The sequence below is a fragment of the Pseudophryne corroboree genome, chromosome 3 (genome assembly GCF_028390025.1).
Source record: "Pseudophryne corroboree isolate aPseCor3 chromosome 3, aPseCor3.hap2, whole genome shotgun sequence".
NCBI lineage: Eukaryota > Metazoa > Chordata > Amphibia > Anura > Myobatrachidae > Pseudophryne > Pseudophryne corroboree.
In genome coordinates this window covers 164,491,678-164,508,250 of record NC_086446.1, presented here as the reverse complement: position 1 = coordinate 164,508,250, position 16,573 = coordinate 164,491,678, and the positions used below count along the sequence as shown (strand labels likewise).

At 45.4% G+C, this 16,573-nt stretch overlaps 1 protein-coding gene across 1 annotated transcript in view; it reads left to right on the top strand.

Moving 5' to 3' along the window:
* The window catches only part of SLC43A3 (solute carrier family 43 member 3), a 99,366-nt gene that overhangs the window by 62,980 nt on the left and 19,813 nt on the right, over window positions 1-16,573 (top strand). Inside the window, exon 9 of the mRNA XM_063958554.1 lies at window positions 9,596-9,706. Coding sequence (XP_063814624.1) covers window positions 9,596-9,706 — 111 coding nt within the window. The remainder of the gene's footprint in view (window positions 1-9,595; window positions 9,707-16,573) is intronic.

The window sequence follows — 16,573 nt, the reverse complement described above, 5'->3', positions numbered from 1 at the left end:
GGGGGTCCAGAGACCCACTGGTTAGGGTCTCTTAAGACTTTGATGTCTGATATGTCATCCCAGCTCACTGCCAATGTGCAGAAAACTCAGCTACTACAACAAGCTGTTGCTGATTTAGCTGCTATGGCAGATGCACAGCCCTCCTCTCTCATGCAGGACCACAGAAGCGTGGTTTACCTGCTCTACTATCTGATACAGACGATGATATAATGATATAAAGGAGAATGGGGATGACCTGGATCCCTTTAGTGGAGATCCCGATTCTGCCCAGGGTATTGAACCCCTCATTTTGGCTATAAGGGATGTGTTAAAGCTCCCTCTAGAGGACGCTGTGTCACAGTAGTCGTTATTCTTGTACAGAACAAGCCTCTTGTCACTTTCCATGACTCTACAGAGTTAGATGACTTATTCAAACAGGCCTGGAAAAATCCAGACAAAAAATTCCAAGTGTCCTAAAAAAATTTGCGCCCTTTCCCATTTGCTCCTGAAGGTACAAAATTTGGGGAGTAACCCCCTGGGGTGATGTCTCAGTCTCTCGCCTGTCTAAAAAGGCGGTACTGCCTTCTCCGGGCTCCTTTACCATGAAGGATCCTGGGGATCGGAAGATAGAGACTACACTAAAGTCTATATACACAGTAGCCGGTATATCACAAAGACAGGTCATTGCGGGTTGCTGGATGACCCATGCCATTCATTCCTGGGCCACTCAAATTCAGGGGAGCCTCTCGGGAGATATGCCCTTGGTTTCTATGGTAACCCTCCTGAAGCACATTCAGGATTCAGGAGATGGGGAACATTAATGCTCGGACATCGCCCATGGCAGTGTGGGTGCGCAGGGCCTTGTGGTTGCGTCAGTGGATTGCGGATGCAGAATCTAAACGTAGTGTGGAATCCCTCCCCTTTTCTGGGGAATGGCTTTTTGGGGTTGAATTGGATAACTGGATTTCCATAGTTACGGCTGGAAAATCCACGTTTCTCCCCTCTGGTGCCCCGCCGGCGAAGCGCTCCTATCCAGGGCCATCTGTCCAGTCCTCTCGGTCTCACAGATTTCGATCGAAGGCCAGAGGTGCCTCCAATGTGGCTAGAGGCACCAGAGGTGAGTCCAGAAAACCTGCAAGCACCAGTTATCAGAAACAGTCCACCGGTTCTGCTTCCACTAAGGCCTCAGCATGACGGTGCTAACCCACCTCGAGGGGATCTCGAGGTAGGAGCTCCACTGCGTCACTTCAGCCGCATCTGGGAGACTTCCTGCCAGGACACCTGGGTCAGAGAGCTCGTTTCCCAGGGCTACAAGCTGTAGTTCGATTGTACTCTCCCCCAGTGATTTTTCAAATCAAGCTTACCAGCTTTGGAGGCTATGCAAGTTACGTTTCAACAGGCTATCCAAAAGTTGGTCCAGTCCCACGTCATTGTTCCAGTACCACTACTGCAATGCAGCAAGGGGTTTTACTCACACCTGTTTGTGGTGCCGAAGCCGGGTGGTTCGTTCAGACCCATTCTGAATCTGAAATCCTTGAATCCTTATTTGAGGGTGTTCAAGTTCAAAATGGAATCCCTGCGAGAAGTGATTGCGGGCCAGGAAGAACAGGAATTTATGGTGTCCTTGGATATGAAGGACGCCTATCTCCAAATTCTGATTTGGTCGCCTCATCAGGCGTACCTGCGGTTTGCCCTGCTGGATGATCACTTCCAATTCCAGGCACTGACCTTCAGCCTGTCTACAGCCCTGAAGGTATTCACGAAGGTGATGGTGGAGATGATGCTTCAACTCTGGGTCCAGGGGGTCAATGTGGTCCTTTATCTGGATGATCTTCTGATAAAGGCAAGATCCAGGAGCTTTTGTTGCTCCATATCAACCGCATCATCCATCTTCTGTCAGACCATGGGTGGATCCTCAACTTACAGAAGTCCCACCTGCAGCCAACTCAGAGGCTCCTGTTCCTGAGGATGTTAGAAACATAGAAACATAGAATTTGTCGGCAGATAAGAACCACTTGGCCCATCTAGTCTGCCCCTTTTTTATTTTATCCTTTAGGCAATCTCAACCCTTTTTTAACCTTAATTCTTTGTAAGGATATTCATATGCCTGTCCCAAGCATGTTTAAATTGCCCTACAGTCTTAGCCTCTACCACCTCTGATGGGAGGCTATTCCACACATCCACTACCCTTTCTGTGAAGTAATTTTTCCTTAAATTTCCCCTGAACCTCCCCCCCTCCAGTCTCAATGTATGCCCTCGAGTTCTAATACTACTTTTCCTTTGAAGAATGTTTCCCTCCTGAACTTTGTTAAGACCCGATTTGGTCGCCTCATCAGGCGTACCTGCGGTTTGCCCTGCTGGATGATCACTTCCAATTCCAGGCACTGACCTTCGGCCTGTTTACAGCCCTGAAGGTATTCACGAAGGTGATGGTGGAGATGATGCTTCAACTCTGGGTCCAGGGGGTCAATGTGGTCCTTTATCTGGATGATCTTCTGATAAAGGCAAGATCCAGGAGCTTTTGTTGCTCCATATCAACCGCATCATCCATCTTCTGTCAGACCATGGGTGGATCCTCAACTTACAGAAGTCCCACCTGCAGCCAACTCAGAGGCTCTTGTTCCTGAGGATGTTGCTGGATACTGTGGCCCAGAAGGTGCTTCTACCAGAGGACAAGGCGAAAACACTTCAGGAGATGGTCCGCATGGTGCTCCAACCTACTCGAGTGTTCGTACATCTTTGCATGAGATTGTTAGGAAAGATGGTTGCCTCATACGAGGCTATCCAGTATTGGAGGTTCCATGCCAGAATGTTTCAGTTGGATCTCCTGAGCAAGTGGTCCGGATCGTATCTCCGGATGCACCTGATGATTCAGCTGTCACCTCAGGCCATGATTTCCCTCCTGTGGTGACTACAGTCCTCCAATCTCCTGTTTCAGGATTCAGGATTGGACCCTCCTCATGTCTGAGAGGATAGGGAGCTGTCACCCAAGGGGCGCAGTTCCAGGGCAGGTGGTCAGCCCATGAAAGCCTCCTTCCAATCAACATTCTGGAACTTTGGGCGATCTACAATACTCTGCTTCAAGCCTCTCCTCTGCTCAAGGATCACGCAATCCAGGTACAGTCAGACAACGCCATGGCGGTGGTGTATATCAATCGACAAGGAGGGACGAAAAGCAGAGCCTGGATGTGAGAGGTGTCAAAGATACTCCTCTGGGTGGAAAGAAATGCAAGAGCCATGTCAGCAATCTTCATTCCGGGTGTGGACAACTGGGAGGTGGACTTCCTGAGTTGTCATGATCTCCATCCGGGGGAGTGGGGCTCCACCATCTGGTGTTCCAGCAGACCATCGACTGGTGGGGTTGCCCACAAATAAACATGATGGCTTCTCATCTCAACAAGAAACTTCCCTGGTATTGCTCACGAACTAGCGACCCTCAGGCGAGGGCAATGGATGCACTGGCGTCGCCTTGGCCGTACCAGCTGGTCTACCTGTTTCCTCCGATCCCATTGCTCCCAAAGGTGCTAAAGTGAATCAAGGTGTCCAGGAAATTCTGATTGCCCCAGATTGGCCTCGGAGGGCGCGGTACACAGATCTTCTGGACATGTCCGTTGAAGACCCTTGGCCTCTACCATTTAGAAGAGATCTTCTACAACAAGGACTATTCGTCTATCCGGACTTGCGTTGACTTCGTTTGATGGCATGGAGGTTGAGCGGAACATCCTAGCTCACAAGGGCATTTTCAAGAAGGTTATTGCTGCCATGGTTCAGGCCAGGAAACCTGTGATGTCAAAACACTATCATATCTGGAGGAGATATGTCTCTTGGTGCGAGGAACGCATGTATCCGCCTGCAGAGTTTCACTTGCGACGTTTCTTACATTTCCTGCAAGCTGGTGTGGATAAAGGCTTACGTCTGGGTTCCATTAAGGTCCAGATTTCAGCTCTCTCAATTTTCTTTCAGAATAAATTGGCTGTGTTGCCAGAAGTTCAGACCTGCTTGCAAGGGGTACTCCACATACAACCTCCTTTTGAGCCGCCTAGTGCAGCCTGGGATTTGGATGTAGTGTTGGAATTTCTATAGTCCTCCTGGTTTGAACCTCTGAAGATAATAGAAGACAAGTACCTCACGTGGAAGACAGTGATGTTATTGGCCCTGGCTTCTGCCCGACATGTCTCGGAACTTGGGGCCTTATGGTGTAAAAGTCCATACTTTGTCTTTTACGCGGACAGAGCAGAGCTCCGGACTAGACAGCAGTTCCTGCCGAAGGTTGTCTCCGCGTTTCACCTGAATCAACCTATTGTAATTCTGTCAAGTTCTGATACTTCTGTTCCTCTGGAGGCATCCTATGGAGGCATTGGATGCTGTGCATGCTTTGAGGATTTATGTCAAGCGCACGGCTCGGGTCAGAAAAACAGATTTCTTGTTCGTGCTCTAGGATGCGCTGAAAAAGGGTTGCCCTGCTTCAAAGCAGTCCATTGCTCATTGAATTAGGCTTACTATCCAACATGCCTATGTGTCGGCAGCCTTACCTGTTCTTAAGTCTCTGAATGCCCACTGTACCAGATCAGTGGGCTCTTCCTGGGCGGCTGCCCATGGATTCTTGGCCTTGCAACTATGCCAAGCTGCTACCTGGTCGGGGAAGAACACCTTTGTGAAGTTCTACAAGTTTGATACCCTGGCCAAAGAGGATACCCAATTTGGGCAGGCGGTGCTGCAGCAGTCTCCGCACGTTCCTGGCCATTCTGGTAGCATGGGACATCCCCATCATACTAGTTTCCCCCAGTATACCTTATGGATGCTAGAGAAAATAGGATTTTAATACCTACTGGTAAATCCTTTTCTCGTAGTCCATAAGGGATTATTGGGCGCCCGCCTCAGTGCGTTGACTTTTCTGCAGGACCTTGTTATGTGGTTACCTGTTCAGCTGTTGTTGTTGACAGCCGTTGCTGGTTGTTCTATGTTAGTGGTGTGCTGGTATGTAAATCTTACCACCTTTTGTTATCATGTTCCATCTCTCATATACAGTTGTGCTCATAAGTTTACATACCCTAGCAGAATTTGACATTTTCTGGCCATTTGTCAGAGAATATGAATGATAACTCACAAACTTTTCTTTCACTCATGGTTAGTGGTTGGGTGAAGCAATTTATTGTCAAACAACTGTGTTTACTCTTTTTAAATAATAATGACAACAGAAACTACCCAAATGACCCTGATCAAAAGTTTACATACCCCAGTTCTTAATACCATGTATAGCCCCCTTTAACATCAATGACAGCTTGAAGTCTTTTGTGGTAGTTGTGGATGAGGCTCTTTATTTTCTCAGATGGTAAAGCTGCCCATTCTTCTTGGTAAAAAGCCTCCAGTTCCTGTAAATTCTTGGGCTGTCTTGCATGAACTGCACGTTTGAGATCTCCCCAGAGTGGCTCAATGATATTGAGGTCAGGAGACTGATATGGCCACTCCAGAACCTTCACTTTATTCTGCTGTAGCCAATGACAGGTCGACTTGGCCTTGTGTTTTGGATCATTGTCATGTTGGAACGTCCAAGTACGTCCCATGCGCAGCTACCGGGCTGATGAGTGCAAATTTTCCTCCAGTATTTTCTGATAACATGCTGCATTCATCTTGCCATCAATTTTGACCAAGTTTCCAGTGCCTTTGTAGCTCACACATCCCCAAAACATCAGTGATCCACCTCCGTGTTTCACAGTAGGAATGGTGTACCTTTCATCATAGGCCTTGTTGACTCCTCTTGCCATCAATTTTGACCAAGTTTCCAGTGCCTTTGTAGCTCACACATCCCCAAAACATCAGCGATCCACCTCCGTATTTCACAGAAGGAATGGTGTACCTTTCATCATAGGCCTTGTTGACTCCTCTCCAAATGTAACGTTTATGGTTGTGGCCAAAAAGTTCAATTTTGGTCTCATCACTCCAAATGACTTTGTTCCAGAAGTTTTGAGGCTTGTCTCTGTGCTGTTTGGAGTATTGTAAGCGGGATGCTTTGTGGCATTTGCGTAGTAATGGCTTTCTTCTGACGACTCGACCATGCAGCACATTTTTCTTCAAATGCCTCCTTATTGTGCATCTTGAAACAACCACACCAATTTTTTTCAGAGAGTCCTGTATTTCAGCTGAAGTTATTTGTGGATTTTTCTTTGCATCCCGAACAATTTTCCTGGCAGTTGTGGCTGAAATTTTTGTTGGTCTACCTGACCGTGATTTGGTTTCCACAGAATCCCTCATTTTCCACTTCTTAATTAGAGTTTGAACACTGCTGATTGGCATTCTCAATTGCTTGGATATCTTTTTATATCCCTTTCCTGTTTTATACAGTTCAATTACCTTTTCCCGCAGATCCTTTGACAATTCTTTTGCTTTCCCCATGACTCAGAATCCAGACACGTCAGTGCAGCACTGGATGAAAGATGCAAGGGTCTTTCAGGAGTCCAAAAACTCACTGACCTTTTATACACACACACTGATTACAAGCAAACAGATCACAGGTGAGGATGGTTACCTTTAGTAGCCATTCAAACCCGTTTGTGTCAACTTGTGTGCATGTTATCAGGCCAAAATCTCCAGGGTATGTAAACTTTTGATCAGGGTCATTTGGGTAGTTTCTGTTGTCATTATGATTTAAAAAGGGTAAACACAGTTGTTTGACAATAAATGGCTTCACCCAACCACTAACCATGAGTGAAAGAAAAGTTTGTGAGTTATCATTCATATTCTCTGACAAATGGCCAGAAAATCACAAATTCTGCTAGGGTATGTAAACTTATGAGCACAACGGTATGTCCTTTCTCCTTTGGGCAAGTTTTTACCTGTAACTGCCTGTGGGAGGGGGCATAGAGGGGAGGAGCCAGCACACCCAGTTGAAGTGCACCTGATCCTTTGTACCCCGTCTATACCCCATCGTACTAGTTTCCCCCAATATCCCTTATGGACTACAAGAAAAGGATTTACTGGTAGTTATTAAAATCCTATTTTCTCCCTTTACAACCCTGCTACAAAAAATCTTCTTAAAACAGAAATCAAATGTAATCACATTATCAGACGGATTGGCCTTATACCATACCAGGACTTTTTAAAGTAGGTGGGTGGCCTAAAGCTGTAACTTGGTGAATGCTGCAGTCTTTTTTTTTTTTATTGTTACTTTTTTTATTCTTCACTTTACTAACATTTCTCTGATTCCTGCTGATGCCGTGGTTCAGTAGATAGGTCAGGGAAAGGTGCTGTCTACTGCTGGTCTGGTACATCCATAGTACAATTGGGATGGCACATGCCCTGCTTGCAAGGACCCAGCATTTAGTAACTCAATGAGCTGAGCTCCTCCAATCGGGGATCAGCTCATGCTGTTCTGATGCTCATTCTCATGTGAATGAGACTGAGTGAGGGAGTAATGAGAACAGAGCAGAAGGACAGAATTCTATGAAAAAGAAAAATGTTAGAAAATATAAAAGGAGAATAGAAAAGGATAAAAGAGGAGGAGGAAGAGGAGAGCGGTGAAGGAGGAAGATGAGAAAGGAGTTTATCTCCTTCCCTGCTCTTGGTTCCCATTGTATGACTGAACCTCAGTGAGTGTGAATAGTGGATCCTGCTTACTCTACTATATAGTAGTGAAGATGGAGGAGATGGCATACAGTCAAAGCAGAGAAAAAAGATAGATAAATTAATTTCCCACTTTCCTCGGACAGGTAAGTAGAAGTGTGAAAATGTGCCTAGGATGCTGCCTGCCTTGTATGATGGTCACTGGGATCCTCTTTGTATTATATGGCGAACACTAGGATGCTCAGTGTCTTATATGGCAAACACTATGATGCAATGTGTAGGATGCTCTATGTGTTAAGTACATGCCACTAGGATGCTCTTTCTATTGTTTATTTGTCACTAGAATGTTTTCTGTACAGTATGGTTGTCACTATGATGTAGTCTATCTTTTTTTTTTTTTAGAATGCCGTTTATACTTTATGTCACTAGGATTCTCTAAGGATTGTGTAGCATTATGCAGAGGCAATGGGATTTCAGTGTGCAGATTTTCTTTTACACTGCTTACTTTTCTGTGTATCAACCTACCGTTGATTTAATCCAACCTACATGTGATCACTTTTATAAAAAAATATCCCAGAGCCACATTAACTCCTTGCTATAACTCTGCATATTATTTTCATCACTGTCACTTGAGTGCAATGGGCCTAATGTACACCTGATTGCAGCAGCAAAATTGTTTTCTTATGGGCAAAACCATGTGCACTGCAGGGGGGGGGGGGGGGCAGATATAACATGTGCAGAGAAATTTAGACTTGGGTGGGTTATTTTGTTTCTGTGCAGGATAAATATTGGCTGCTTTATTTTTACACTGCAATTTAGATTTCAGTTTACATACACCCCACCCAAATCTAACTCTCTCTGCACATGTTATATCTGCCCCACCTGCACTGCACATGATTTTTCCCATTAGAGAACAACTTTGTTGCTGCGATCAGGTCTGAATTAGGCCCATTGTTGTCCTCAGAGAACGGACGGCAGAGGCAGCAGTGTACACAATCACTGTAGCCTGTCCCCGCCGGCCTCTGTTCTGACCACGCCCCCTCCTCCCTGTACGCGCGTCAGGACGCTCTCTCTCTCCCCTTCCCCCGCCGCGCTGCACCGCTCTCCACCCCGTTCCCAACACCGTGCCGGGACCCGGCCTCCATCCCGGTGACGGTATGTGTAGGGGGGGCGTTCGCCCTAATCGCTCCCCGCTAAATCCGCCACTGCTTATGGCTCTGCAAGGGGGGTGACGGCGGGCTCTGGGAATGAACCCCTAGGCGTACCTAGTATTCCAAACCCTCAGGAGCTAATGGTGTCCTGTAGCCAAAGAAGCAGTTCCTTTAACTCACAGAAGTAGGTCTGACTTCTCTCCCCAAAGTCCCACGAAGCAGGGAGACTGTTGCCAGCAGTGCTCCCTGAAAATAAAAAACGTAACTTAAAGTCTTTTCAGAGAAACTCAGTAGAGCTCCTCAGTGTGCATCCAGTCTGCCTGGGCACAGATTCTAAACTGGAGTCTGGGGGAGACGCATAGAGGGAGGAGCCAGTTCACACCCCTTTGAAAGTCTTAAAGTGCCCATGTCTCCTATGGATCCCGTCTATACCCCATGGTTCTTGATGTGACCCCAGCATCCTCTAGGACGTATGAGAAAACATAGTGGGTGATTCAATTCTTAGCAATGGCCACGAAGGGCCTCCGAAATGGTCAAGCAAATTCAGTTTGTGACCTGTAACTTTAGTAATATTTGGATTTTAACGGTAATATTACTATATACCATAAATTGATGATGAATATTATTATTATTAACCTTTATTTATACGGCACCATAAGGGATCCGCAGCACCCAATTACAGAGTACATAAACAAATAAGCAAAACAATAAAACAGTGACTTACAGTTCAAGACAATATAGGACAAGTACAGGGTATATTATTAACATAGCTGCATCAGCAGATGACACCAAAATAAGTATCAGAGTGGCAAAAAACCTAGGGATTTAGTGCCGTCGAAGGGAGTATGTGTAATAAATTGGTATGGGTGTGGTCAAGGTGAAGATGTCGGTTTTTGTCGTACCAGTTTCCCCGCTGATGTCGGCTTCCTCCGGATCTCACCTACCGGCTTCAGACAGATGGACCGAGGACCCCAACCTCCAAGAAGCGACTTCAAAAGTCACCACACATTTGGACAGTGAGTGGATATTTATTTAACAGGATAGATAACGGGTCACTGGTGTCGATTTAAATTAGTTAAACTTTAAAAGAACTGGTAACAATGAATTAACAGTCAAACTGAAATACCATAAGAAAAGATACCTTCAAAATAAATGACATAACATGCAGTTCACAGTAGTTTTATTTATTTATTTATTACCAGCACATATTACCAGCACATATTATTTATTACCAGCACATATTACCAGCACATATTACCAGCACATATTCCGCAGCACTTTCCAGAGAATATTTTGCCCATTAACATCAGTCCCTGCCCCAGTGGAGCTTACAATCTATGGGGGTCATTCCGACCCGTTCGCTCGCTGCGTTTTCACGCAGCAGAGCGAACAGGTCCCTGCTGCGCATGCGCCGGCGCCTTTGTGTGCCTGCGCATGCGGGACGGCCGACGGCCGTAGCAGGACAGGCTGAGGTGATCGCTGGGCCGGAGGGGGCAAAACGGCAGCGTGGCCGGACCAAACGGGGGGCGGGCTGCAGTGGCTGCGTGACGTCATACGCAGCCGCTGCGGGCCAGGGAGCGAGGAGTAGCTCCCTGCCAGCACGCTAAAGCTGCGCTGGCCGGGGTTACTTCTGAAGTGCAAAGGCATCGCCGCTGTGCGATGCCTTTGCACGTCTGCGAGGGGGGCCGGACTGACATGCAGGGCGGACTAGCCCCGTGCTGGGCGTCCCCCCGCATGTCAGGAAAGTTGATCGTAGCTGTGCAAAATTTTGCACAGCTACAATCAACTCGGAATGACCCCCTATATTCCCTACCACATGTACACGCACACACATTCACACTAGGGTTAATTTTTGTTGGGATCCAATTAACCTGCCCGTATATTTTTGGAGTGTGGGAGGAAACCGGAGTACCCGAAGGAAACTCATGCAAGTACAGGGAGAATATACAAACTCCACACAGTTAGGGCCATGGTGGGACTCGAACACATGACCCCAGTGCTGTGAGGCAGTCATGCTAATCATTACACCATCCGTACTGATATATAAGATACTGTTAATAAAAAAATAATAAATATGCATTAAGTAGAATAAAAGGATATTCAGTACATGAGATCGCAACATAAGATTATAATCGCGATATCCAATTAGCCCCGATCCGTTTTTGGATGGTAAAAACATCCAGATATTGTGATTAATGACCGATGGTCATTACTGCGGTATCCTATTACAAGGCGTTTTCATCTGCCGAAAACGGACCTGCGATCGTGCGATAACAGATGGGATGGGGAGAAGTCCCCAATCCCATGTGTTATCGCGGCTCCGGCAGCCCGCTTATTGCGGATTATGCTACAAGGTTTCTTAGGCATCAAGGGGAAGAGCGTGCCGCATCAGGGTTAAAAGGATAGCCTCCGGTAATACAATTGACCTGGGTTAATTGGATACCCCCCTAAGAATGAAATATATCAAAATAAAGAAGGTGAATTGGTGGGTAATGTAGTCAAATGGAATTAAAGGGTTTGTTTATTAGCAAATATTCAGGTGGGTACACACTTGCCGATAAAGTAAGCGATGTTGCTCATTTTGCGCTTCCTCGTCGACATCGTTTACCATATCGACTAGTGTGTACGCTGCCGAACGACGAGCAGTGCGCGGCCCCGCGGGTTGTTAATGACCCTCACTGTCGGCCATGCATGCAGATCAATTTGGACTGTCGTCCAAAAATTGCATGCACGGCCTGGCCGCAGTATGACATCACTGAACGATATCATTTGCATATCGCTCAGTGTGTACGTACTGCCAACGACCGCCCTGGCAGGGAAGGGACACACTAGGCGACATCGCTCATAGAGCACATCACCTAGTGTTTAACCACCTTCAGAATAACAAGGTTTGTTTACTTTGCAGAGGTCTCCTAAGTAATGTAAATAAATCTATCTGACTGACAACTGATAATGCTGATATTGATTACCTTATAACCTTCACAATAATGGGTAAGAGACACAGTACGCAATTGGCGTATGGGGTACCGTAAGGGTACGTACTTAGCGTAGCATACGCTAGTCCGTGATCGAGACGCACATGCGGCACGCTCGCTCACAGCTTAATGCGTGGTGTCGAGCACGCTATAGGCGAGCGACTACCGTAATGCTACGCTACCAGCGTAGCGGACGCTCGAGACCACGAGGAGATCACGAGCGGCGCAGACGCTCACAAGATGATAATCAGTAAACCTTGAATGTAACACACAGAAAGGATACTCTTATACTGTAAACCTTGTACTGAGACACTGTAGCGATATAACGCTGCTTAACCTTGTTAATACTAAAGCTGTTTGAGCGATCGAGACGCTCCTATTACCCTCTGCAATGTAATGAACACACGATACTGTGCTAAGGATCCAACACCTTTACTAGCAAGCTTTTAGTTATATCGAAAAGGGGTAAAACAGTTACAAGTCATACACTACATGCTAACATATAATTCTAACAGAATATCTAGACAGAAATATACAATAACGTTACAATCTTATACTAAACAGAGAGAGAGAGAATGTGGCCAATACAAACAAAGAGTGAGATGATCACAGAGAATTACTTACACACACTGGGAACGATCGCAGCGCAGCCTGGTACCAGCTCCGAGTTAGTCAATATGAAAACCGTTTGTGGAGAGTGAGGGAGCTGCCCAGGCTGGCTGATCTTATATACACTGAGTACAGTATACTACAAAGGGACCTATAATCTCATTGTTCATTGGACACAGGAATGTCTCCTCGCATCATAACAAAAGGTCATAGGTTAGTTTGAACAGGTGGGCTGTGACTATTTCAAACAGCTCAGGTGGGTGGGAATCTGAAGATTCCCGCCGCATGGGTAATGAATCGCAAATATATGAAATGTCCAGAATCTACTAATGGCCATAACTATACGCAGGAGCATTTAATCTTTACCTAACCGACACCGGATTGTTGCTATTAAAATACTCTTCGGTTAGGTACCAGACACAACTGTTCAAACCCTGTCTGACCCTTCGTACCATATAAAGAGGGATTCCCAAGTCCGTGAACAAGTCACATTAAACAAACTTACAGTTATTACTAAGGGGAACATTATCTATAAAACATGCTATATGGATTTATTATCTAACGATTGAGTCGCCCGCTAGACGCACACAAACTCTACCGTAAATGCACATACCACGCGCTCGAGCGCATGGCCGAGGCGCCATCACGCGGCTGCGAGTATCCGCACGCACGGGAGAGAATGCACGTGCAGCAGGCACGCGCATGAGGTGAATATATGGCAACGTGCAGCGTGATATTTTTCTGACTTTGACAGTCCACCCTTTGGCAGTCATCAATAACTGCCACTTCCTAAAAACAGTTCAAAAAGAGAAAAATATATGTCATGTAAAAATACATTTCTATGATTGGGTAAGGGAGAAGAGAAGAAGGTGGGAAAAAGTATGACCTAGTGAGATAGTAGAAGCATGTATGTATGAGTCCATGTTTGAGGGGTCATGTATCATCGTGCCGTACGTGTTTTAAATCAAGCTTCGAGGTATTGCGAAGTATACATTTGAATTCCTTCTTATCCCGTATTACGGGTCTGTGGATGGGCTGTCAAACTTTACCGAGCTCTTTTCGGCTTTTGGTTGCAACAAAATGAGGGAGCACATTTTAGTTGATGATACATGAATGGGGGGATATGTGAGTGCTGATATCTGTGCCTGTATTCCCTATCGACTATGTGTGTCATTACCTGAAGGTTGTAGAGATGAAGATAAGAAGCAATTATGGTATATGCAGTCATAAACTATGTGAGTTTAATGTACATTTGCCGATTGAGGTCTTGTCTGATGTCTTGTCTCGATGTACATGTTGACTGTAGTCTCCCGATGCTTTTGCTATAATTGCTTGAGCAAAAAGCTTTCTCAATGTCCATAGACTTACAATCTTTGAAGTGTTGGGCTATCGTAAAATTTTAGAGTCACTAGGGAAAATGGGGGTCTATGGCATTGTCCATCAATGGTCTGTGTAAAAGGTTGTCAAATTCTTCTTCCAAGCGGATGTCTTTGTACCTTGGAGGAAAACAAAGGAGAAATGGGTGAAAGAAACGGACCGTGGAATCACATTTTCATCACAACATTGTCTCTATTGTTGGGTCATACATCAAATTAGTCGTTGTTAATACAGTGTCCTCGCTTCTTAAACTCATCACTCGGGCACTACGTTTACACTTCGTTAAAACCCGAACGCATCTAAATATCAGACCAACCAATATGGCGACTCCCAGAATACACAAAAGAAATTTCCCTACATCCATGATAATACCTTGGGCCCATTCTCCTAAACCAGAGAACCAATTTCGTGGGTTCAACCATGACACCCAACTGGTCAGCTCATTACCCACAGCAGCAAGGGTGAGATTGTGTTTCCTTCGGAACTCCCATTTTAATTGTAAAATGTCATCCATCTTTTGGTCTATGACCTCGGCTGGGTCCTCCGTGCTGTTTGTAATGTACGTGCAGCACTTGATTCCATATTGAGTTGCCAGGGTTACACAATACCCGCCTGTCACAGCTGTGAGGTAATTGAGAATCATCCTATGCTGAACCAGTTCTGTTTTGTAGGCTTGTAACTCTTTCCCAGTGTACCTGAATGTGTCGTCATACATTTCGGTGATATTGTCTAATAAATTTGCAAGCGCAGATATATATTTATAATTTATCACTCCTCTAGCGGTACGAGTGATATCTAACGCGAGTAGGAATTGAATCCCGGTGGATTCATGGATCAGGTCAGAGGCTGAATGCTCTGTTCTTTCTATCAGGTGCCGTTTAACGATGTGCTCGTAATGAGTGTGAGTATAAGGAGCTTGGGCACTGCGGTGAATATCTTTCATTTTAGTGTGGGATACAGTCATTACCTCAGGCAGTACTTTTCCAATATAACATAACCCTTCTGAGTTTGGGGCAAGCCACTTATACGCCTTCCTCCCGCATATGAAATATGCATCATCGGGGAGAACATATGGGACGGAGTGTGACATAACCATATTACAGATTTTCCATGTGAACTCTCCTAGCCCTAATTCTTCCATCTGTTTATTACACGTATCAGTTTGTACGATCTGTGCACAGTATCCTGGTGATACTTCTCCAACTCGCATGATCCTACTTCCTAAGGTGTACCTATACCGAAAGAATTTCCTATGGTCGGCTATCTGGCGTATAAGTTCTGTGTCTATGGGCAATCTGTCGGCTCTATGTGAGAATGTCATGGTTTGATTACTCCATGACACTTCCCAATTTCCCGGCTTTCGGGGATTGGAAATGTTAAAGCACACTAAGGACCTATCCACATGATATTGGTGGAGCTTCAAACTAGGAGGACTAGAGATATTAAACCTCTTGTCCACTGGCCTCCCACCACTTAGCTCAAGTACCTCTTCTACAGTTAAAGGGAATGGTACTAGTCCTGATTTGCTATGGCCTTGAGGTACTTGAGAGCATACCCAACAGTCTGTCTGATTTAACACTTTACCCACTAAGGAGTGATAGTCACTCAATGGATGCCGGTCCATGTGGACATTAAAACTGGACTGACATTTCTTTATGCACCCATCCTCAACTATATTGTCACAATGCCTACAGATGCAGTTCTCTTCAGCTAACAATCCTTCACAATTCCTTCTATTGTCAATGCTACCAGATCGTTTTCTGATACTCGCCTTTACTCGGAGATTATGTTGTTCTTGGAAATCTACGCCTGTATCCTGGTCATCAGAACCCATTCCCGATCCTTTCTCGACCTCCATGGTACTCTCACCGAAACAGACTGCTCTGGTCAACATCATGGTCAACAGGAAAATCCGGATCACAGTCTCTTGGGGCAAGTCCATCTTTGAGGAGTAAAAGGGGAAAAATAAGAAGGGGGAAAGGAAATAGGAGGGAGGTGGGAACTGGAGAAAATAACAAATGGGAAAAAGAAATCTGGCTCGACAAGCTTCCGGTCTTGTTATTCTCAGCGCTTAGGTGTCGTCTCAATCCTCCCTGAACAGACACTCTAGTGATACAACCTCTACCGTCTGTTCTTTATCACGGGACCTCTCTGGGTCAGTGACCTTTTTACAATGAGACGAATGGACCCAAGTCTCTCTCTCGGTAACCTTCAAAGCAGTTGTGCTGGTCAATAAGACTTGATATGGTCCTTCCCATCTGTCAATAAGGCAACCTGAGCGTAGAAAATTCAGTATCATTACATAATCCCCAGGTTCAATGTCATGACAATTACTGTCTGGCAAATCAGGAATCACCAACTTTAGATTATCATTCTGATTCCTCAATTGCTTACTCATCTTAACCAAGTACTTTACGGTTACTTCATTGTTACATTTCAAATCATCCTGGGGGTTAATCATAACATGGGGTTGTCGACCAAACAGAATTTCAAAAGGAGACAGATTAAGAGGGGACCTGGGAGTGGTTCTGATGCTGTATAATACGATTGGCAAAGCTTCAGGCCATAACAGTCCTGTTTCAGTTATTACCTTGCTCAATTTATTTTTAATAGTGCTGTTTACTCTTTCCACCTTCGCGCTTGCCTGTGGGCGGTACGGAGTGTGCAGCTTACTATTAATTCCCATCAACTTACACATTGTTTGAAAGACTTCACCTGTGAAATGGGTACCCCTATCACTTTCAATTATTCTAGGGATACCGTACCTACACACAAATTCCTGCACAATTTTCTTTGCAGTAAATACAGCAGTATTTGTGGCCGCAGGAAATGCTTCAACCCAATTTGAGAATACATCAATACAGACCAAAACATACTTTAAATTTCTACAAGGTGGCAATTGTATGAAATCAATTTGTATTA